This window comes from Canis lupus, chromosome 9 (genome assembly GCF_011100685.1).
Source record: "Canis lupus familiaris isolate Mischka breed German Shepherd chromosome 9, alternate assembly UU_Cfam_GSD_1.0, whole genome shotgun sequence".
Taxonomy (NCBI): Eukaryota; Metazoa; Chordata; class Mammalia; order Carnivora; family Canidae; genus Canis; species Canis lupus.
The window spans coordinates 27794636-27818879 of record NC_049230.1 but is presented as its reverse complement, the minus strand read 5'-3'; the positions used below and the strand labels follow the sequence as shown (position 1 = coordinate 27818879).

Genomic DNA, 24244 nt, shown 5'->3' with positions numbered 1-24244 from the left:
AATATTCAGACATTTCCAAATCAAGGTCTAAGTCAAGGTCTGTATGTATGTGCATATGTGTATATGTATATATACATACATATGTGCATGCTTACATATATACACAGATATGCATACAAACATACATATATATGTATATACACATCTACATGCATACAGGTGTACATACATATATATATATGTTTACACACCCATAATGCAATGATTTTTTCATCACTACTCATTTACCCTGTGAGTAGGGAGACTCACTTTTTGTCTCTTAAAGTTGAAGAAATTAAGATCAGGAGATTTTAGGTGGATTACCCAAGATCACACAAGTAGTAAGTGGGAAAACCAAGACTCAAGCCCCCATTTCACTGATCTGTTCACAAAAACCAAGTGCTCAGGGTGCCTGGGTGCCTCAGTGGTTGAGCATCTGCTTTTGGCTCCCGTCGTGATCCCGGGGTCCTGGGATGGAGTCCCACATCAGGCTCCCGACAGGAAGCCTGCTTCTCCCTCTGCCTATGTCACTGCCTCTCTCTGTGTGTCTCTCATGAATAAATAAATAAAATCTTTAAAAACACCTAAAAACAACAAGTGCTCAGAAGCTGAAAGTACTGGCCCCCACAAATTTAGGTCTGATTCTCTACCAGGCACTTTGCACATCTTATCTCATTTATTCCTCAAAACAGCCCAGCGAGGTAGATACCAGGCAACCTGTTACAAAGTCAAAAACAACAATAACAAAAATAAATAAATAAATAAATAAATAAATAAATAAATAAATAAATAAAATAAAAACAGTAAGTAAAACAAAAACCTGTTTGGGGAAAAGTAAGGTAATTTGCTCATGTAACTTCCATATGGCAAAGTGGTGACTTCAATGCATGCCTTCTGATTCCTATCTCAGTTCTCCTTCAATTGTCATTCTGGTGTTTTTTCTTCCTGATAAGAATAAGAAAAAAAAACTAGTGAACATTATTCACTTAAAATATAAATATCTGTTTTTATAATTGTCTACTCTCCTTTATATCACCTTCCTAACCCAGAACCCCATTAGCTGATCAAACATCATTGTATTAACTGAAGTGGAAAGAGATATACAGCAGGATGCATGAAAACCATCACCTGGCACACAATGAGTGTCTGGTAGTTGATGTTTTAAAATTCCTTTCTTGGTATGTTTCTTAAACCACATATTAGATTTTCTAATTACAGTTCCACATAATTTTAGATTAATAATTATTAAGTATCTAGAATGTATTAAATGCTTTTATATATACCATTCCATGTAATTATCTCAACAATTCTACGTGAAAGATGTTTTTATTCTGCTTTTGCATAAGAAACAGTGGCTTAAAGCACTCAAGTGTCTTTTGAAATCCCATAGATGGTGAAAAGTAGACCTCAGATTCAAATGCCAGTCTTCCAATTCAAGGTCCAGTGCCTCTTTATCCACTGTGTCCTCTGCAATGCTAAAGTTAGCATGCCTTTGAATTTAGGGTGACACCTCTGCCACCAAGCTTTGCCCAGCTATTATGGTTCACATTGGATGTTATAAGATACCTAAGTCTGTAGGTCAGCTGCATTGCCTATCCAATTCAGATGACCTTAGGATCAAGTCTCCGGAATCTTTTCTTTCTGCATCTACACTGTTATCTGGCAGGCTCTGGAAACATGGAAGTGAAGCACCATCTTTGGGGGTCTCTGACTATTTGGAAGCTGGTCTCGATCATTATTTTGAGGAGGGCTGAGCCTTTGACTGATACGGTGGAAAAAGCCAATGCTATGGTAAGCCAAATTCAAAGGCAGGGAAAGAGACTTCGAGGTAGGCTGCTTAGTTTCATAGGACAGTGGGACAACAACACAGCAACAGGTTTTGGAAAACGAGAAGCGGTATATACAAGGTTACATGTAACATATCAGAACTGCTGGTGAATCAGAGGGAAAAGTCCTGCTTCAGTCTCACCAAGTCCTGTGAAAAGCAGGTGAGAAGCAGCACTTCATTTCAGAACCCTGGATGATAGCAACCAATGTAGCTCTATAACCAACCGATGTAGCTCTGGCACACCAGAGGGTAATCTTCCTCTGTCAAAGTCCTGTTGTTGTTGTCCTTAGTGGGTGTCAGTTATTAACCTATCAGCTTTCTGCTCAATTCCTTCCATACTCTGTGATGCTGTGTCCGGGTCTTCATCAAATACATTTCTTTCTTACCAAGCTGTTCTCTGCCAGGTTTTTGCCAACAGGGAGTGGTAGATGGAGATTAGAAGGCAGGAGGTGGAGAAAGGATTTGATCCACTCAGTTCTGCATCCAGTTTTTGCAAGAGTGTCCAGCGACAGCTCTTGGTCAGCAAGAGGCAGTTGGTCCACTTTCCAGTTTCTTCTAGGGGTGTCAGAAATCGCCTCCATTTTGCCACATCAGACATCAAAGATATTTGTCTCAGCTGAGCAACAAACACCCTCCTCAGGGGGCTGAGTTACAGCTTCTCCTCTGAGCTTCTCAGGACCAGCACCAATGGAAAAGCTCCTTTTCTTTAGGAGTAAGGAGTCCCAGACTGTCAGCAGGCTTCTGATAACCTTAACAGCTCTGCTTTGTCTCTTCAGTCATAATGGCAGTAGCTGTTCCCTACGGTTACTCTGCGTTGACTTAGTGTTTCCTGTTGGCTTTTTGATCCTTCTGAGGCTTGATCAACCAATTCTCTACATTAAATCCTCTCAGAAAAATAACGAGTGGTGTTTGTGTTCCTGACAGGACCCTGCTTGGTTCACTGGGTTCTGCGTTACTGAGTTTGGGTTTCCACTAGAGTAGTCAGAAATGTCTTCCCCTCAGTGGGGAATGGTTTAGGGGGAGGTTCTTAAGTTCCCTTACCTCTAGTTACCTTCATTTTAAGTTTGGTCTTTGCTTCTCCACAGGGATAAGGCATATCCAGGCTGACTCAAGGTTGCACCCTGCTGGTTTAAAATAGATAGCTGGTAGCAGGTGGTGAGAAGAGGCTCTCCTGACAGGGTTCAGTGCCTGATTTGGATAAAATGCAGTGTCTGAATCATTTATAGACTAGAATTCCTTATACCAATGGGCCTTGTCCAAGCTTTCCATCATTTGATTTTATGACGCTATCACCCTGCACCTCCTTAAAAGTCTAATGGTAATTCAAGTATATTAAAACCAATTTTCTTTGAAAATTTTATGAAATTCTTGAATATAAATGAGAAATCTTTGAGAGTGGCACTCACATTCTGCCTTATGAGGAGTCTTATTCTCCTTCTTTGGTTAATGAGGACTATTGAACAAGTTAATTCAATTAGTTATTGATTGAACTGAATGCAAGAATCCAAACACTATTGTGGCAACACCTCCAAACTTAACCACCACCTCCTTCTGAAATTCACTTATACAGGAGGGGAAAATAGAGCTCATTCTGCTCACGTTCTTTCTAATGAGAAACCTAAAGTGAAGAGAGTAGGATGAAAGTCCGTTTCCCATTTCATGGGAAGGATATTGAGAAACAGCCACCAGGAACTCCAGTTTTATTATGAGAAAAGTTAGTAACATGAGGTGAATGCTCTTTTTTTTAAATAGTTGATCATTTAAAATACACTTTGCATTCATATCCATTTAAAATCCATGTTCCTAAAGAAATAATAACATGGGAGATTAAAATTAAGTGTATTTTCACATGTGATATTTATGAGGAAGTTCAACGTAAGGTAATATTCACTTATAATATTCAAGACCCCTTATAAGGGTCTTGAAAGATTTCATTAAGAGAAAGTATTCAACTTATAACCATCACTTGGTTATGAGTTTATGTGGCATTTGCTTCAATCTTGATATTTTACAGCCACTGACAAAAGCATGTTTATATTTTTGTAACGAAAGCTCTAGTCCTAACAACCTCCTTTGGTCTCAAGTATTGTTAACTCTGTCATAGGGTTACGGCTACTCATACCTCTCCTGTTCTGCTTGGCAGGAGGTTCTTTTTTGTTTTAATGAGTTTTCTCCTCTGTCTAGCAGCAATCAGAGAACAGATTCGGAACTTGGTGGGTTCCCTACCATGGCAATTCAACTCCTGCTTTATCAAATCCATACTGTTGTACCAAGAAGAAAAGTATCTGTCGCTGAAGTTAGATAAAAATCAAGAAATTCCATGTTCAGGAGAAGAAAACAAGGAAGATGTGAAGACCAACATCTCATCCTCTGTGTTGATTGACTTTTACATTTTTTAAAAACTTATTTATTTGAGAGAGAGTAAGCACTAGCATGAACACGGGGGAGGGGCAGAAGGGAGAGAAAGAGACAGGCTTCCTGCTGAACAGGGAGGGCTCAGTCCCAGGACCCCAGCCGAAGGAAGATGACTAACCCCTTAACCAACTGAGCCAACCAGGTGTCCCCTTCTGTGTTGATTTGGAACTGGGATTCCTTTTAGAACCTTCCAGTTGTACTGTTCCTCACTACTGAACATCTTCATTGCTTTGAAGAAAGGGACTGTTAACTTCACATATGTGTCTGATGTCTAATACTGTTGGGGAGGGCGGGTCTGCTTTCCCAAGGGTAGCTGCATCTCAGGAGTGTGCACACCTGGGACTAAGGGTGTGGCCGAGAAATGGATCTATATAAGTGTGTGTGGGTTCTCAGGCTTGAGCTAGAGCACTTGAGCCCATGAAAGACCCCCGCAGGAGTACCCTGGCAAATGTGAGACAGTGTCTGGAGATGGAAGAGAAGGAGCAAGGGCCAGGGCTTAGAGGGCTGAAGAATCCCTCAGATTTGCTCTTGACCTGAGCCTCCACATACTTGGGGTGGGTCTATCTGCCACCCTCACTATTTGTAGGTTTTCCTAATAAGCAAATGAGACACAAGACTCTCTAATCCAGCCAGTAGAAAATAATGAGCAGTGAACCAGAATGTGTTTTTCAAGGGCAAACCAGAAAAGCAAAACTTAGGACTTGTGATTTTAATGCTAATCATTGGGGAAGCAATGTGAAAAAAATCTTGGCAAATAATTTAAAAATCTAATGCATTAGTTGCTAACTCCCAAATTATACAAGCTGAGATAGGAGCAGACTGTTGTTCTAATTGAAGCCTTTCTTTAAACTTTAGAACCATTATGAAGCTAAAATCCTCTATATTGATCTATAACTGCTACCTGAAGGTACTGCAGCTGGCTTATAGGGAGGAGAGGAGTCTTATTGGTATAACATTTCACTGGGAAGTGTTTAATATAAAAGAAATATACATGTGCGCACGTGTGTGTGCGTGCACACACACACACACACACACACAAATAATGGGGTAGAGTTAAAAGTCCATTGGACAAAAAGCAGAAAATCCAGGGAAAGCATCTTCCACTGAGTTGTATGGATTTGGAAAACATATTTATCTTCTGTGTTTCAGCTGCTACAATGTGCTACTTGGTAACCACAGAAAGAAGGATGAGGGTGGTAGGTTGTTGGAGAAGGTCATGGAGAGGACATGGCTGCCAGTTGACCCTTAAACTGGACCAGGCAATCAGAGACTCCTTGCCACCACCACCCCGCCCCTGCCCTTGGATTATATGCTCTGTCCACAGGTCCTGCCCTAGGAGCTGTTTGAAGGAGAGAGTAAAACATTGTTGAAACCTTCTATACTGAATATGTGACAAAACCCAGTTAAGGCCTCTATATAAACTTTTAGGATTCTGGATGAGTGCAGAGATTTATTCAGCTTGCAGCCACCCAAGACAAGCCTTGTGTATAAACTCCCTTACGTATTGAACTTGCTACCTATGGATCCAGATCCCAAGTGCTCTGCCTCTTCAGCCTTTCCTTGCCCTCCGTGTATAGGGACCAGTTTGTAACCAATAAAGGTTTAAAAACAGGGCATCCCCGGTGGCTCAGCGGAGACCCAGGATCGAGTCCCACGTCGGGCTCCCTGCAAGGAGCCTGCTTCTCCCTCTGCCTGTGTCTCTGCCTCTCTCTTTCTCTGTGTGTCTCTCATGAATAAGTATATACAATCTTTAAAAAAAATAAATAGGAAGGCTGGAGTCAAGTTCTTACTCACCTGAAGCCTTCATCTTCTCACCTGAAAACTACGGGATAAGATCAGGTCTGAGATTTTATTAATGTGCACTTGAAATGGGCTGAGACATCTACCATCAATTCTGTAACAAAAATGCAGGAATGTGTGGAGCTATTTAAATAAACAAACAAAGCTATTCAATTTTTCAGCAATCATTTGCAAGATTCCTGCTATTTCCTCATTGTGAACAAGTCTCCCATCTGGAAGAGCTTGAGTTCAGGAGGTTGGATATTTAAGAGAAGTTCACTGTGATGAAAAAGACGAAAGGTATGGCATGGATTTCACGGACTTTCAAAATGATGCCCAAATCACTGGCCAAAATGCCGTCAAGTTAGCGTGTATCATTTCCTAGTTACTGTCCATCTGTCAAAAACTTAAGTACCGAAAAAGGCATAACATTTGATAAGAATAGAATGTCTGTTATTTCCTTTGAAAAAAATAAATTCCTTTGTGTTGATCACAAATTATAGGATGGATAAGAAGAAATCTCCATCTAAAAATATAATGCACACCAGTGTAGTGAATCTAATACCCAGTCGGATGTCAAAGAGAGGGAAATTACCCATTGTCCTGGTTGTATATGTCATTCCAACATCTTCACATTCTTTGTCCAGAGAAGTGAACTGCATCCACTCAAATACATTAACATCTCCTCTAGATTGTCTCATTTATAGAGAATAAGGTCTCATACCAATGCCTCGAATAACCCACATGAACTCACTGTTGAAAAGTATATGGTATATTATTACCATATACTTTGGTATATGGTATTGGAGAGTGTCAAGTTTTTCTTTCTCCAATTTTTTCCCAAGAGGCTCCATTGATCTACATTTGGCACTTTTCATGTGACCCAAATATCTACACAGAATAATGCACCAAGATGTCTGGCCAAGGTGTCCACATCCTAATCCCTAGAACCTGTAAATATGTTACCTTATATGGCAAAAAGGATTATTTGGATGTCATTAAGTTAAGGATTTTGAGATGGAAAGACCATGCTGGATTATCTAGATGGGCCCAATATAACCACAAGGGTTGTTTTAAGGAAAACAGGGAATAAAGATGGAAGCAGAAGTTGGAGTAAAGCTATTGCTGAAAAGGATCCACGAGCCAAAGAATGTACATGACCTCTTGAAATTGGGAAAGGCAAAGAATGAGAGTCCTTTCCTTGAGCCTCCAGAAAGAACGAGTCCTGCAGATACCTTAATAATAGCCCCGTAAGATTTATTTCAGACTTCTGACCTCCAGAACAACAGGATAAAAAGTTAGCGTTTTAAGCCATGAAATTTATAGTAATTTACCCCAGCAGCAACAGGAACTCACCCATTGCTTGATGGCCTCAGCCTGCATGCGGGATAGCAGAGTCCTAGCCCCACTTTTGAGGTTCCCCAACTAACTCTTAAGGAGTCCTTGAGGGTATAACTCATCTGTGTTCACAAACCACATCATCACCAGAGTCTTCACCATCACCCACCTCATCCTTGGTGGGCTGCCCTTGGCATCACTGGCCATCGCACTCTGCAGTTGGGGGAACCTCCGACAGCTTGCTTTTGCTTCTGCTACCATCACCATATTGATTTTGGAATGGCTGAATTGTAGCCCATGTCCGCACAGAAATTTTCCCACACTATGTTACAATGTTCATCAATAGTCATCTGAAGAGAGAGCAGAAAGGAAAAATATTCAGGGACTAACTTTTAACTGGTTACTAGGTATGATTGCTCTCAGATAACAGAATTACAGGCCAATCTTACTGGTTTCCCTCAGGGTACATTCCTGCCTTACGATAAGGCTTTCCTCCCACCTAGCTCACAGCCTGTGTCTTAGTGGCGGAATGCAGTTTCCCATCACCATTGAACATGCCCCTAAATACAGACTCCTTTGCCTCTCATCCTCACTCTGAAAAGAAGTATTCCTTGATCATCTCACTCTAAGACTCATCTCCCAATTTTTCATTTCTGCTCCAAGGTCTGCCTCTCTCCAGGAATGACTGAATGGATAAGTTCTACTACCTCCAAGGGAACATTCCTTACTGAATATAGGGGAGTTTATTCTATGTTCTCAAGAGGATCATGATTTTATAACATCATATTCCAACATCTGTAAAACAGTAAAGATACAGATACAGCATCAGAGCCACTTCTTTACACACAGCTTCCAAACTAAAGAAAGAACAACTCCTGTAATGTGTAATATTTCTCAAAGTCTGAGAAATTTAGCAGTAAGTAGCATTTCACATAGAACAACAGCAGTGCACTAAGGCTAAACTTCTTCAAACTTAGCCCAGCCATGGTTTATTAAAGGCATCTATTTATGATTATTTATGGTTATAGTCTCTGTCTTATATTTGTATTTTTTTTAAGATTTTATTTATTTATTCATGACAGACACACAGAGAGGGAGAGAGAGAGAGGCAGAGACACAGGCAGAGGGAGAAGCAGGCTCCATGCAGGGAGGGAGCCCGATGTGGAACTCGATCCCGGGTCTCCAGGATCCGGCCCTGGGGTGAAGGCAGCACTAAACTGTTGAGCCACCCGGGCTGCCCTGTCTTATACCTGTAAAAGTGAATCATCTATTTGATATATATCTTGAGATATAATCAATACAAAATAAACTGCACGTTTAAAGTACGTAATTTGATATCTTTTGACATATATATATCTATAGATATAGGTATTTATAGATACAGATATATATCTCCCAAATATCTACACAGAATAATGCACCAAGATGTCTGGCCAAGGTGTCCACATCCTAATCCCTAGAACCTGTAAATATGTTACCTTATATGGCAAAAGGGATTCTTTGGGTGCCATTAAGTTAAAGATTTTGAAATGGAAAAGACCATGCTGGATTATCTAGACAATGTGGGCCAATGTAATCACAAAGGTTGTTTTAAGGAAAACAGGGGGTAAAGACAGAAGCAGAAGTTGGAGTAAAGCTATTGCTGAAAAGGATCCACGAGCCAAGGAATGTACGTGACCTCTCAATAAAGAGGTCCTCTACCTCCCTTAGACAACCACTCTTCTTTCCAAATTAGATATGGCAAGGACTAGTGAAATAATGAGTCCACTGTACCTGAACACAGGTACATCAAGAGAGATGGATCTGCTTGGCTCTAAATACAGATATCCAGCCACTGGAGAATGGGCCTTAATGGATGCCACGCTTGCAAAGATTTTACCAATCAGTATTTTACCTTCTCTGAGGTTGACAAAAAGAGAAGGTAGGGAGTGCCTGGGTGGCTCAGTCGGTTAAGCACATGCCTTCAGTTTAGGTCATAATCTCAGAGCCTGGGATCAAGCCTCACATGGTGCCTCACATGAGGCTCTCTGCTCGGGAGGGAGTCTGCTTCTCCCTCTCCCTCTGCTTTCTCTCTCTCTCTCAAATAAATAAATAAAATCTTTTAGAAAAAGAGAGAAGGTAGAGAGAGAATCCAAAGGATTTCAATACTGTCTTTTCCTAGGGAGAACTGTAATCTGCTTTCTATGGGAAGCTGGAATTGGCCCCCACAGTTGGGCTCAGCAAAGACTTTCTATTATACGTGCAGCATACTTGCACTGAATTCGTTAGGGGAGAGATGTTGGGTAGGACAGAGACAAAAGATGAAGGCAGATATTGGGGAGAGAGATTCTCTGTTGTTATCAAGATATGGGTACAAGCTTATTAAAATATGAAAAAAAAATTTATGCATTAGTATTTTCCAGCTACACAGTTATGTTTTCATTTCTTTTACAGACTAAAAAAACTAAATACTTCAATAAAGAGTGAAGACAGAAGGTTCCTACTTAGCACATGCTTTTTCTGAGTTATCTTCTGGGTTAACATGGAGCTTTTCTTTAAAAACATACAGGTTAAGCCTAGCAATGAGTCAAGAAAATGTTTCTTTTTTTTCTTCTAGAAAATGAGAATATTGAAACTAAGTATTGAGGAACCGTTGTGTGCAGTCCTGCCTTCCAAGCATCAAAAACAGAATTGGCAATTAGCAGGCTTTCAGATTCTTTCATTAGAACTGTCTTTGATTACTTACCCTGATTCCCTTATCTTGTCTTTCTCTCAGTTCAATGGCAGTTAAGCTCTAAACTGCCCAAGATACCATTACATTCCACCCTGCCTTTGTTTAACTTCTGGCTGTGCCACATGTGGACTTCTGCTTTACCTCAAAACAAAATAACCTCCCCAAGATGATACTTTTCATTTTGCAGAGCAGGAAGGGAGATGGTGTGGCATGTTCCCTGCGTGTGAAATGCCTGGCTCTGGGATCCCTGGGTGGCGCAGCGGTTTGGCGCCTGCCTTTGGCCCAGGGCGCGATCCTGGAGACCCGGGATCGAATCCCACGTCGGGCTCCCGGTGCATGGAGCCTGCTTCTCCCTCTGCCTGTGTCTCTGCCTCATTCTCTCTCTCTCTCTGTGACTATCACAAATAAATGCCTGGCTCTGATCTCTACACTACCAACTAATAACTGTGACACCTTGGGCAAATAACTAGTCTGGGGCTCTGTTTCCATCATCTGTAAAATGGAAGCAATAATGAGATTTCTCTCACATAGATGTAAAGATAATTCACATAAGAGATTTGGCAATGCATGACATGTAGCAAAAATCAATGCAGGCCACTGTTTTTACTTAAATACTATCACATGAATTGATTTTTTTTTTCCCTGAAAGGATTTGGTGGCAGAGCATAGATTAAATATTCCTTGAGAGTGCAAAAGGTCAGTGCCCAAGTTGAAAAGGGGAAAATTAAGTAAGTATTATCTTACTGGCATTGGCTTTTAAGGCAAAATGTAGCAGAAAAGATGATCTGTGAGCATTCTGAAAGAATGGATTATGGATTTTTCAATTACAAAACTCCAGCATCTTGCCACATAGCTTGGACATATAAGGTACTCGCTTAATGTATGCATAATTCATTAATAAATAAATGGGTCTTGGTCTAAAAATCCAGGCACCCTGCTTCTTGCTTCCAGAGACAGCTCTCCTGCTGGCAGCAAATTCCACTCCCAAGTGCAGAAGGTCGATCACTGTTCATGTTTCCAAACCCTGGCTAGGGTGGGATCTCTTCATCTGAAGCAAACTGCTTTCTTTTCTTTCCCTTCAAAAAATCCCTTTCGCGCGGTCTACTTTCAAGGCGCGGTGACAAACATCACCCGCATATTTCCCAAAGGGGCTAATGCTCACTCCCTTAGATTCTTTAAATGTTCTGAGGTCTCAACGACTCCCCTGCGGGGAGAGCCTCAAAAGCTCCCCGCGTCAGAATCTTGGGACTTTCTTCATCTGGGCCCAGATCCCTTAACGTGCTGACCCCCTGGAGTCCTTGGCCGTCTTCGGAGACCAGATCCCTTGGCCACACCTCCTTGTTAAAGCAAGTCCGCCGGTGGTTCTCCTTCTCAATCCCCAGAGGCATCAGGACCACACAGCTCCCCAAGTCTGCCCAACCCGAGACGCTCAGGCTGTTGGGCTTGGCTTCCTCCCACCTCCACCCCCTCTCCCGCCACTCTGCAAAAAAGACCCGCCAGACTCCCGGGCAGCTGGAGTCAGTTCAAGAAGCCTGGGTGCGCCGCAGTGTTACTCCTTTTGGCTCCAAGCCCTGCCCCAGCAGATGTCACACCGCCTGGAAGCCTCACTAAATGGACTCCGTGCGCATGAACGGTGGTACCCTCTTTCCTCTTCCCTCTCCACTTATCTAGCCTTCCTGCGTTCATTGGACCGAGACTCACACTGAAATGGATTCTAGACAGCAGAAATAAAAAAGTGTAAAAAAAAAAAAAAATCCCCGGCGGCTTTCGTGTGTGTTTGTATTTGTTATTATGTGTGTCCATCCGCGCTTGTGCAAAATCTCCAAACGTCACAGTTGGCAACCCGGACAAGCGCGCCGAGAAACCCGAGATCTGTCCAGGGATTCCCCTCCCTGACCCTCCTCTTCTTCAGCACTCGCAAAGAGGTAGGTCTGGGGATTTCTCAAAGCGCGGCGGCGGCGACAGAGGCAATGCAAATGTTGCCGCGGTGCTTCTTTCCTTCTCTTGCTCCCAGCCCTCTTCTCGGGCGAACGGTCCCGAGCGCAAGGTTTCCTCCCAGTTTCCCGCATCTGCATTCCGAGCGGCTGCCCGCGTGCGCGTCCTTCCCCGGGTGGCGGCGAGCGGCTCTGCGCACCCGCGGCCTCCGGCCTGGGCCTGGGCCTCTGCCGCCGCGGTGGGTGGTGCTCACGCCGCCCCCACCTTCCCCCGGGGCCTCGGAGAGCCGCGCGCTGGGCGTGTGCGCGCGCGCGCGCGGAGTCGGTGGGGGAATCTCCTTCCGTGGAAGCTGCTGAGTGTCGCTGGCAGAGAGTATTCTGGAGCCCAGCAAAAGCCTCCAAAGCACTTGAGCTTCCCCGAAAGAAACACAGAATAAGAGACCGAAAAGGAGGGAAGCCCGCTCCCCGAAAGTCCGGGTTTCCAATAGTCTCGGATCCGCCCGGAGCTGAGCAGAGGCGCAGTTGGCGGCGGCCACTGCTCGCAGCCGGACTTGGAAAGACGGTTTCCCCCCCTTCGGGGAGGAGGGAGGTGAGGGACTCGCGGGCGAGAGTTGCACCGGGTCTAGGAACGCGCGGAGAGGAGAACTCCGGGGTAAGTAGTGCTCTGGCCCCGGAGAGGAAAGGGGGAAGGAGGAGGGGGGCAGGAGGGGGACGAGAGGGAGAGGGCAGGGAATGAATTATGCAAAAAAAAAAAAAAAATCTCCACTATTCCGCAGCAGAGGGAGAGCGCGGCGCAGCGCCCCGGCTGAGCCCCCCCCCCCACCCGGGTTCCCCGCGCCCGAGCTGCTGGCGCGAAGTTCTTTCCGAGGAGATGAGAAACTCCCCAATCCCGGAGGGCGACCGGGCGGCCGGGGCCCAGGCGCCCCCAGGCTGGCCCGCGGCTCCGACGCCCGGCGCTCGCCTCCCCCTTCTGGCCGCGCTCAGCCTCGGCTCCCAGGCCCGGCCTCCTGCCTCCGCCCCCGGGCGCGGGGCGGCGGGGCTGCCGCGGGGGCTGGCGGCGGCGGCGGCGGCTGCGGGGCGGGGGGGGGGGACGCTCACCTGGCCGGGCCGCCCCCGCCCCGCCTCCCCCCCGCCCCCCCTGCCCTCCTCCTCCTCCTCCTCCCCTCCGAATCGGGCAGCGTCGGGCTCCGTAGGCGAGGAAATAACGACCCCTGCAGTTGCATTGCGGAAAATCGCGGCGGCGGCGGCGGCGGCGGCGGCGGCGTTGGCGCTAGTTGCGGGCGATGGAAGCGAGGCAACTGGGGGTTCCGGGGAGCCCAGGAAAATAGCAGAGGAACGGGAGGCGCGCGCGCGACGTGGGGAGCCCGCGGGCCCCCGACGCGCCCGGGTCCCCGGCCCCCGCCTTGGGCGCTCGGCGCCCGGCACGCGCCTCCCGAGCGGGGCTCGCAGGCGGCGGGCTGCGCGCGGACTTGGGGAGCAGGGAGGGTCGGCGGAGGCCGCCGGCGGTTTCGGGCAATAATTCCTGCCTCTCTTTTTCTGTCTCCCCTGTCTGCGGTGTCGTCTCCTCCCCCCGCCCCCCGGCAGCAGGAGGAGAGCGGCCCCGGAGCGCGGCAGCCAGCCTGTGACCATGCCCCGGTGAGGGGGGCGGACTTCGAGGGCAACTTGTCGCCGACCGCCTGGGCTTAGCGAGCGAGCTGCGAGCGCCGGGGGCGCGGAACTGTGCGGCGCGGCCCGGCGGGGGGCTGTCGTCTATGTCTTCTTGGGGCGCCAGGCGGCTCGGGGTCTCGTTTTTGCAGGAAGAGCCCGGCGCTGGTGGCTTCAGGTGGCTGCCGCCGCCGCCGCCGCTGGTGCCGTTTCCGCCCCTCGGGAGAGGCGCAGGGACCGGCGATCGCGGAGACCTCCGGGGCAGCGAGGCATCGGACATGTGTCAGCACATCTGGGGCGCACGTCCGTCGAGCCCGAGGGGAGATTTGCCGGAACAATTCAAACTGCGATATTGATCTTGGGGGTGACTGTCCCTGGCCGGCTGTCGGGTGGGAGTGCGAGTGTGCGCTCGCTCGCAAGTGTGTGCGCGTTTGTATGTGTGTGTGCCGTGTCGGGCTCTCCCCTTCCCCCCCTGTTTTCCCGTCGAGTGATGCACTTGGAATGAGAATCAGAGGATGGAAATAGTCTGGGAGGTGCTTTTTCTTCTTCAAGCCAATTTCATCGTCTGCATATCAGGTATGGGACGCGCTGGAGTCACCGGCGGGTTTGGGTTACGTTGTGCTGTTTGGAATGTGTGGGGTTTTATTGTGCGTAGACTGTCAGGTAGCCTCGCAGGGTGGGGGGGGGGAAGGGGGTGGCGGCAGAGACCCTCGCAGCTCTTTGGGTTTGCTGCCTTCAGAACTAAAAACCTAAGCCCAAGGGTGTGTGCGCGCGCGTGTGTGTGTGTGTGTGTGTGCGCGCGCGCGCGCCCAGAGGCGCGCGCTCCTGTGTGTGTCTGTGTGTCCGTGTTGTGGTTAGTGTCTGTATGGAGTCCTGGAACATTGAAGGGGCAGGGATAAGAAAGAAGAGGCAGATGGGTGTTAATTTTCAACTGCTTGCCTGGCTGAGAACTCTGGCCAGGAAATCTGAGCCTTGGCACACCCCCACCCCCATCCCCTGGCTTTCAAAGTTCCCAAACTCCGTGGTTCCTAGCTGGCAAGATGGACGCAGAGCCCTGCCCTGCTATCTGGGCACTTTCGAGAGACTGCGGGAGGATGCGGGACTAGAGAGTGCCCCCAGCAGGGACCAAAGGGATGTGGAGATCCTCCCGGCCTTGCCCAAGCACATCAGGACTGGTCTTTATGGTCTAAAACATGCTAGCACGCCCTGCTCCACAGCAAGTAAAGGCAAAACCGGCCTGCAACAACACAAATCATAAATTGCACTCTAGGTTGTAGCCTTTCTTCTTCCCAGAGGCAAGGATGTGCTAGCTCAGACTCACTGACCCCAGGCTACTTGCGCCAGTCGGTCGTTTCAGGAGGTGCTTGGTGGATGGGGTAGGGCTTGTGTCCGCGTCTGTGTGTTGCAGGGGTGTCTGATTTCCAGGCAGTGTGTTTGTTGGTGCAGGGGGAGCCATGAGAAAAAGCCCCAGGATCAGCAGTATTTCCAGGTTCAGTGCAGTGGCTCCTCCCACAGACCGTGTCTTACCGGTTTCCCCTCATACCTGCCATTAAGGTGCCCAGGGTAGGACCCATTTGCAGTCGTCCCCTGTGCCTGCATTCCCTCTGCAGAATTTGGGTTGCAGCCAACTTCCCAGGAAGTCAGCAGAAGAGAACAGGAACCTTGCCCCTGTGAGTAGGCACAGAGGAGGAGCAGCATTGGGGTGAAGGGCCCTGTTTCCTGCCTCCTCCTTCAGCTGGGCCAGTTCCCACTCCCAAAGCCGGAGAGGGTTCTGGATGTTAAAAATCCTTGTCTGTGCTGACCCTGGACCTACTTCCAAATACCACTGTTCAGTTTCAACTTTGTCCTCTTAGGGCAGGAATGGGGAATCGTATATTCAAAATCATTCTGTTTGGGACTTGGCCACCCAGCTAAGAATTTTGCCTTGGAAATATTTCAGAGGTACATTGTATACTTGAGAGACAATAAAAAGTACCTTAGGACCACCCCCAAATCTTCTAGTGGGACCTATTTTACCCTATCCTGCATCTGAGAAGAAAAATTTTCAGGTGACTTATAAGGGTTGATATCAATCATATGTCTAGTAGGAGTGGCTGGATAACATCCTACAAGAGCACATTTTACATATTTCTCTTCTCCGTGTCTGTTTCAAACTCTCTTGTTTTTTTTTTTTTTTTTTAAGATTTTATTTATTCATGAGAGGCACAGAGAGAGAGAGGCGGAGACACAGCAGAGAGAGAAGCAGGCTCCATGCAGGGGGCCCGATGTGGGGCTTGATCCCGGGACTCCAGGATCACACCGTGGGTCGAAGGCAGGCGCTCAACCGCTGAGCCACCCGGGCATCCCAAACTATCTCTTGTTTCATAATATTTCACTAGTTAGAAAATAGCCCTCCCCTATCTCTCTCCACCATCATAAATAATTGGCAAAGCAGACAAGCCAGCTAAGTCCCTTTAAGATTAACAAAGGGTTAACATTCATTGAAGCTCTGGACACCCCCACCCCCACCCCGGCAGGCCCAATTTCCTTGTCCCCTGTCCCTCTCCTGCCTGTGGCCAGGTCATCACAGGGGAACCATGTGAGAATGAGTCTTTTTAGTCTCCAAAAGAGGCAGTGGTCTCCTTATCCCAGCTATACTTGATTTGGTGTATCAGTAACTAAACTATATAAACATAAGTCTTAGGAGGGGGTTATTTCTAACCCAGAAGAGGTGCTGTAGAGTGTGTGGCCTTTCACATGTATTTACTAAATAATCATCATTGCCATGTAATGAGAGGATAAAAGTGTAAGCAAAATTGCTAGCTATTAGCTAAACACAGAAAACTAGGTTAGCGTTCCAAATGCCTAGTTAGGCTCTGCATTAATTTGCACTTTATGAAAACATTTAGGCAGAGTTGCAACATTATGTACTCTGCACTTACACATCCATAAACTTAATTTTCAAAGGCTGTTCTTTGTCCAGGGCCAAGGTGGCCTCCCTCCTAAAACAACTACTCATTCAGTGATATCCATGTATTAATTCTGATTAGTAATATAACTACAATTCATAGTTGCCACAATTTGGGAGACTTTTTTCCCCATCAAGCAGCCTTAAGAGGTGTAGTTATGCAGTGCACTAAGGTTGAATAATTGTGGCTCAGGGAGAGTTTAGTGGGTCTTTCATTTCTGTTTCTGTGATTTGCAGTTTTAATTTACTCACAACTGAGCTTTACCAAAAGGAACATAACCCTGTGATCATAGAACCTACTAAATCTTAAATTAAAAAAAAATTAAAAACAAAGCACCTCTCTTCCATCTTGGGATGAATTACCCTCCCCGGTAAATGGGTACTAATTCTTCCTGAGTTACCAGGCATCAGTGATTGATGCATTGAAAGGGTTGACTTCATTACTGGAAAAGGTCAGCAAAAGTCTGCAGTGTAAACATTTTGCAGAAGGAAAATTTTGGCGGTAGATCTGGCCTCTAGTGACTGAATTTCACTTGGTAGCATAGGCTTTCAGGAATGCTCTGGTGCTTTGTGGCTTAGTGTTTTGTTAATCAAGGATTCCTACCCTTACCCCTCCCCATTGCTGCAAATTAAGTGTATCCAAAGCTTTTTCTCCTTGGGTCTGTGTGGATATATTTCTTAAAATACAGAGCCCTGGCCTTGGTATGTTTGATGGCTCTGAACTAATCCTTTGGTTGTGATGAAGCTGTCAGCATATGGGACTGGGGGTCAGCTTGACCACACTTAACTGTTGGGGATGTAGCATGTGTGCCTTCCATTTGCGAGATCGTATCCATTTTGGCTACTTAAGGACAGCACAGCTAGGTTTAAGAGGGAATGCCATGATCTGGGAGTTCTTCTGTTCCACATCAGATTCAGATGTCATTTTGCCGAAAGTGTAAGGCAGCGAAAATCTGTGAAGAGGAGAGAAGGAGAGCGAGAGGGAGGGAGGGAGGGGGGGGGGGGGGGAGAGAGAGAGAGAGAGAGAGAGAGAGAGAGAGAGAGAAAACCAGGATGATTTTTCCCTGTGCTAGCTAGAGCACCATTCCATTCTTACAAAAGCAGCTCAGATCAGCGAGAATGAATGCTTAGCCGCGCCAGGAGAGAATTTCCTGGTCCAAAGACAGCTGTCTGATTTAATTTCCACAACACATCCTATTTGCCTCTATGTCACTTCGCTTCTTTGTTACTTTATTCATAATAATAAGAGCAATAACAATTAGAATTATATGTTGCTTTCATTTATATTATATAACATTGCACGTATTTTAATTCATCTCTTCTTAGAGTCTGTAGGATACTTTAAAGCTGAGGCAGCCAAAGCCCACAGTGCTTCAGCATGCAGGATTCACATCCAGGTCTAACTGAGTCAGAATTCAATATATCATTTCCTTTTGGCTCAAGGTTTCTTTTGAATGTTTTTTTTCAGTATTTTTTTTTAGTGATGTCTCCAGATTGAACGAATGAGTTATGTTAAATAGATGAGAGTCTTAGTTTGGAAGTGGAAGTTTAGGGTGATTACAGTTCAGTACTAGAAATAAGGTAGCATTTGAGTTGTGTATGACTGTCCATCAAACAGCTGAGACTATTGCCCAGGTTTGCCACCAGCATCTTATGATCAGCAATCCCTATAAGCAAGGAATATTTCATACATTGTTTTCCTAATTGGAAAATTAAAATGGTTTCACTTCGGTGTCTTTACACATAGAAAGGGGATAATAGCACATACCTCATACTTTTGTTACATGGATTAAATTAAACGTGTTCATTGTTTTTCACTTTGCACAATATCTGAAGCATAGGAAGCTTGCATTAATATAATTTTTCCCCTACAAATCAGGCATTTCACAGGTTTGTGAAGCCATGAAAGAACAGCCTTTACCATCTTCACTTTCAACTTGTTTAAAAGCAAAACAGAAAATCATGAGCAAGCACATTTTATAACATTGAGCATGGATCCTACTTTAAAGGAGGCCTTGGCTTAACAACTTTGAACTCTTAATTTTCCTTCTCATATAAATGAGACTGGTAGCATTGGGCTTTGGTGAGTATTATGAGTAAAACCCACTTTATCTCTGTGAGCCCAGTACTGAGGTGAGGCTTGGAAAATTTAATAAATCACCTGGGAACAACATAGTACTTATTACCTTGGGGAGCAACAGAATGTTCTTCTTTCTGCTTGTAAACTCTGTATTAACCCAGCTTTAAAGTGCTTCCAAGATGGCAAACTACGTATACTGTCAATAGGACTTGAAAGAGAACATTCTATTGAATTCAAAAAGAGCCCTCGTCCCAGCAAAGACTACTTATCTGATGATCTCATTGGTGGTGTGCTTTCTTTAAATGCAGTTTGCCATGTGATGTCATATAGCCCAGTCACTGACAGATACCGTCATCATAGATGGGATTTTCTCGTCCATCTGAGTAATATAAAACCCCTGGAATAAAGAGAGATGCCAATGTGGAGATGTCAGTTTTCTCAGGGTGGAGGGGAAGTTTGATTTTCATCCTAGACCTACATCAGTCCCTAATACCTCAACTTTTCACCTTGATTAAGCATTACATATTTGGACCTAGGATTTAGGTCAGGAAGAGATCCAGGCGTCATAAATATGTATGGTGGCAAGCCTTTGTAGAAGGAATATGGAAGTTAGAAGACCCACCCTGCAGTCAAACTACTTGCTTAATTACCTCTTTGGGTGATTCCTTTAGCCTCTTAGAATCTTAGTTTCCTCATCTGTAAAATAAAAACGGTAACGTCTTTGCCCATTTCAGTGAATTGCTGAGGGAAACTACAGAGGGAGATCCTGAATGTTCTTGGTGCAAATGTAAAGTATTTGTGTCTTTACTACATTATGGAATGATCCATGCTTAAGGTATAGTTACAAACTCAAAGCCGAGATACAAATAATGTAGAGTGAGGTAAAATAGTATGAATAATGCTTAATAGTTAAGATATGACAGCAAAGTTGTAATACACAATAGGTATAGTGATATGAAACAAGAAAAATGCCTATTGTTTTGTAAATGACATACATGCTGCAGAAGAGAAGTCCAGATGTGAAGGAAAAGGAGGATATTGGATAGATGTTGGGGTTTTGGAGAGAAGAGATGGAAGGACTACATCATCCAAAGAAGAGGGATAGGAATCAGTGACATACAGGGAAGACAGTCCCAATTGGAATAAAAGGTTCACTTTATGACACTGGCAAGTTGGGATGACCCCACGTTAGGAGCTGTTGAGTTGAGAGTATGGAGTGTGTTCAGATATTTAATTTTACGGTGATTTTAATTTTTTTTTATTGTGGATCTTTGCATGCGTTCAATGGATTGAACTTGTTTGAAATCCTAATATTTATTTGGGTTTTAAATTTGGGTTGCAAGTTTCTAGCTACTGCGGTACTTTGCATAGTTTGTAGGCTACTGGGATTGTAGATGGTTGGGTTTTGAGGGACACTTCAACTTTCTCATCTGTAAAATGGAGATGATACTTAACTTCCTAAGGGTGTTGATCCTACAGGGTAATTGTAAGGAGCATCTGTAAAATGCTAACGTGGTACCTGGAATACATCTACCATGGGTCAAATCGCACATATCATATGAGAGTGAGCATGGGCTTTGGAATCAAGATAGGCCTGTACATAATATCCCTCCCTTGGGCATTTTCTCCCTCTGTGGGGTCTTAGAGGAGTTATTTTTTTAAAGGTTTTATTTATTAAAAAAAAGATTTTATTTATTTATTCATGAGAGACACAGAGAGAGGCAGAGACATAGGCAGAGGGAGAAGCAGGCTCCCTGTGGGGAGCCCCATGTGGGACTCAATTCCAGGACCCAGGGATCATGACTTGAGCCAAAGGCAGAAGCTCAACCACTGAGCCACCAGGCACCCCCTTAGACAAGTTCTTTAACTTCTCTATGCCTCTATAAAATCTGCAAAGTGAGGATTGGAGAAAATATACGTAAGATGCCCCCATGGCACCTGACATGTAGTAGTAGTCAACTCAGTGAATGAGAGCTACTCTCATAAAATCATCACCATCATTGTCATCAGTAACTATCCTTATTGACACTTCAGACCTGTTCTTATAAATTCCAATAAATAATTCAGTCATTTCTTTAGGGTTCAACAAAATAGTATTGCCAGCTAACAATGTATCAGGCATAGGAATCACAAAAATGAACACCTGGTCCTTGGTTTTTCTAAGATGATACATGTCAGGGGATAGAAGTGGATACAAGGGGGGAAGAGAAGGGATTCATAAAGGAAAAGGCATTTGAACAAGGTTGGAGGAATACCTGAGGTTTCAAAAGAACATAAAAAAAAAAAAAAAGACATACCATGAAGCAAGAATAGTAGGTTGATAGACAAGGAATGAAAAAAAATCAAGGATCAGAAGTTGGTTGATTGGACATATGGAGTGGATATGGAGTGGCTGGGCTGGAATAAATGACTGGAGACAGGACTGGAAGAATAATCTGGGGCCAGTGTGGAGGGTTTTGTTAGCCAGCAACAGAAGTTTAGACTTTATCTTTTAGTTATGATATGAGGAGCTAAGGTGAAGGTTAGGAAAATGACATTAAAAAAGGCTTATGTGGAATTCTTTTAAAATTCTGATTGCAATAAGCAATAATTTAGAAAACCAGTTCCTTGTCTTCTTGTCAGCCTTTATTCTTGCTCACAAAACCCATTTTAAAAATACTGGTCTAATAGATTAATTAGGCCATTATGGAACATTCTGAGTGACAGACCTTTAAAAAAAAAAAAAAGTCAGTTGTCCTATCTGTTATGGACCTGGTTTACCCTAATCTTTGAGATTTGGTATTTTCATGTGAAGCAAATGCAAATGTCTCCAATTTTGTACTTGAATAACGACCATAATATTAATAGTAATGTCTTTAACATTAGACAAAGGCTAACAGAGATGAATCACCTATGCATGCTTTTGTGCCATGAAGATTGTGCACCAAGCAATAGATGTCCTAGTTGACATGCAGCAGATGCTTGAAGCACTGCAAAGCATGTTATAGCAGTTTTACCTTATTCTACTCTGCACTCGTCTTTCCAATAGACTCCACGTTCACTTGGGAGAGTGTACTCATGGCCCACTAAATTATATCCCCATTTTATCCTCTCGAAGGTCCAGTTACAATAGATCAAGTGTAGAGACCTAAAATAAAATGTCTTCCTTTGTCCACTTAATCATTCAGGATGTATGGAGGGTGCACTAAACGTAAGGTCATGGGGATCCAACAGGAATGAGTCAGACATGGACCTTTCCCTCCAGCAATTCACAATCTAGTAAGAGACTAATTTGAAAAATATTAGTAGTGACAGCAGAATCCTATAAGTATTGAGAAGGGACGTCTGATTCATTCCAGAGATGAGAGGGAGGGAGGAACGTAGTGTTATAAGATGCCTAGGCTGAGTCTTGAGAGGTGGAGGATTTTTGCTGATTGACCAGGAGAAGCATGACACGGTTGGGGGTGGGGTGTGGGGGCGGTGATCACAAGAAAGAACTTTTGCAAAGACAGGACCACTAGATAAGACAAATATGAATTCAGGAGGCTGTCAAGAGGTCAGTATGGCAACCCCTAGAGAGTGTGGTGTGATGGATTAGATTGAGATCCAGGAGGTTGGGGAGATAAGATTCTAATAACAGTAACATATTGCATACATACATTGTTGATAAAAACCACCCTTGCACCTCTCTGTGCAGGGAAGGCCTTTAAAGGCCCAAGAAGTAGCTCTTGCTACGTCTTTCACTTTATTGGAAGCAGATGAGTCAGGGTTAAAGTTTTGGGCTCAGGTCCAACTATGCTTCTTTTGGGCCCAGATCACTGGTTCTTTTCCAGTGTTACCAAGTTCCAGGTGGCTTCCCAGAAACTTTTGAAATAATCCAGATATGCATTACAGGATTTATCCCCTTACTTAGTCCCCATTTTTTAAACACTAGGAAAAAAACAGAACCCTACTGACTGACCCTGGAGTTTGCAGTATGCCAATTTTCTTCTTCTCTTTGATAATTGAGTCTTTCCTATAACTTTTTTCAGTTTTCGTCTCATGGAACCCTAAACAAAACTTGAGAGGGTTTACATCACGCAGGGATTGGGGTGGGGAACTGTGAGTGGTAAGAGATGGTCAGAGAGTACATTGACAACAAACTGTAATTGCTGTTTATTAACGAGATTGGTGTGGTAATGGCAGAGCCAGTGTTTGGGTTTGATTACATTTGCATGAAGGTACCATCAGGATGGCGGCAGAGGGATTGTCAGTGGCTGTGAAGGAGACAGCCTACCAATGCCTTTTCTCCTCATCTGTGACCTTTGTCACAGCAAATGCAGAATTAATCTTTAACTTTGTCCAATACTTCATGGCCAGTGGCTGAAGGGGCTGGCAATAGGAAATGAAGCCTGTGACTTTCTGGTGAGTTTTCCAGAGCCAAGTCCTGCTGGTTTCACAACACATTTGGCAGCAATGCCAGCATTGGAATAAACATTTACTGAAGGATATGAGTCAACATATTCCCCTTCCGCTGGCCCCTCTTCCTACCACACACAGCTACCTGTCACCCTCAAGGAAAACAATTTTGATGGCAGCACTTACGGAGTGAAAGAGGCCATTCTTCCTCTGTGAGGTTGGGATAATAATAAATACTCCCACAGGATTCTTGAAATGAATATCTAAAGTGATATATCTATGGGAGGGCCCTGCCCCCTACCCCTAGTGTTTACCATGCCAGGTCATTTCTTCATCAAATGCTAATGAATGCCTCCTTTGAGGGAGGTGCTGGACCAGGCAACTGTAGTGAGCAAAGCCCCCACGATCTTTGTCCTTGTAGAATGTATAGTAGGTGATACATAAATATTGTGGGTTTTTTCCCCATTGCTCTAACCAGTGCCTTTCATTTAGTACATACTCAATAATGAATGACTGAATTAATACATTAATGAATAACAAGAAGTGGTTTAGAATGGCTTTCATGGGAGAATGGGAGACAAGATTTGAGGCCAGGAGAGAGGGCAAGGAAGAAGATCTCTGTTAGCTGCCCTTTAACTTCTACCCCATGGGGTTCTTTGAGCATGCAGAGTCAGAGAGAACTGGAACTTTCCCTGGGGAGCAACATATTCGATAGCTTTCTATTTCCTTCTAAGACTCAACTCATATCTGCATTAGACAAGCTCAGTGTTAGTTGAGGCACTTGGAGTTGTTTAAAATGTATTTTGGCTTCTTTGTGTTCTGTGATTCCACACTGTGAGACTTGAACCAGGACAACCGAGGATCAGGGGATGCATTGTTGTTCCCTTTTCCGTGTCATCTCGTTCCTATTAAAGGACATCACTTAGGATATGGCACTTTCTTGTTGTTGGATTCCAGCTTGAGAAGCCGGCACTTGAGAAAGCTCCCTGTCCCATAGCATTGCTCCAGAGTGCTTTAGCAAAAAAGCCCACCCATGCTTTTCTGGACTCTGGTTCTTAAGGTATTTGCAATCTTGTGTCAGAGAATTTGACTTCTCCCTCTGGCCTTCTGCAACAGAACTGTGGTGTTGCCCAGTAGTTCATACCAGTGGGGAGACTCTAGGCCCTAGAAATTGAAGGGATATTAGAAATTTGCTCTTCCCGGCTGCGCA

The 24244-nt window shown here is 44.8% G+C and overlaps 1 protein-coding gene across 4 annotated transcripts in view; it reads left to right on the top strand.

Annotated features, from left to right (window-relative positions):
* Positions 1-11867: 11867 nt before the first annotated feature.
* Positions 11868-24244, top strand: part of CA10 (carbonic anhydrase 10) — a 474465-nt gene continuing 462088 nt past the window's right edge. Inside the window, exons 1-2 of one of the 4 annotated variants that reach the window (XM_038547752.1) lie at positions 11868-11977; positions 13571-14206. In XM_038547752.1, coding sequence (XP_038403680.1) covers positions 14146-14206 — 61 coding nt within the window. In that variant the 5' untranslated portion in view covers positions 11868-11977; positions 13571-14145. Of the gene's footprint in view, positions 11978-12262; positions 12639-13328; positions 14207-24244 lie in introns of those variants that run through there. The other 3 variants (XM_038547753.1, XM_038547750.1, XM_038547751.1) reach the window with 3 other exon arrangements.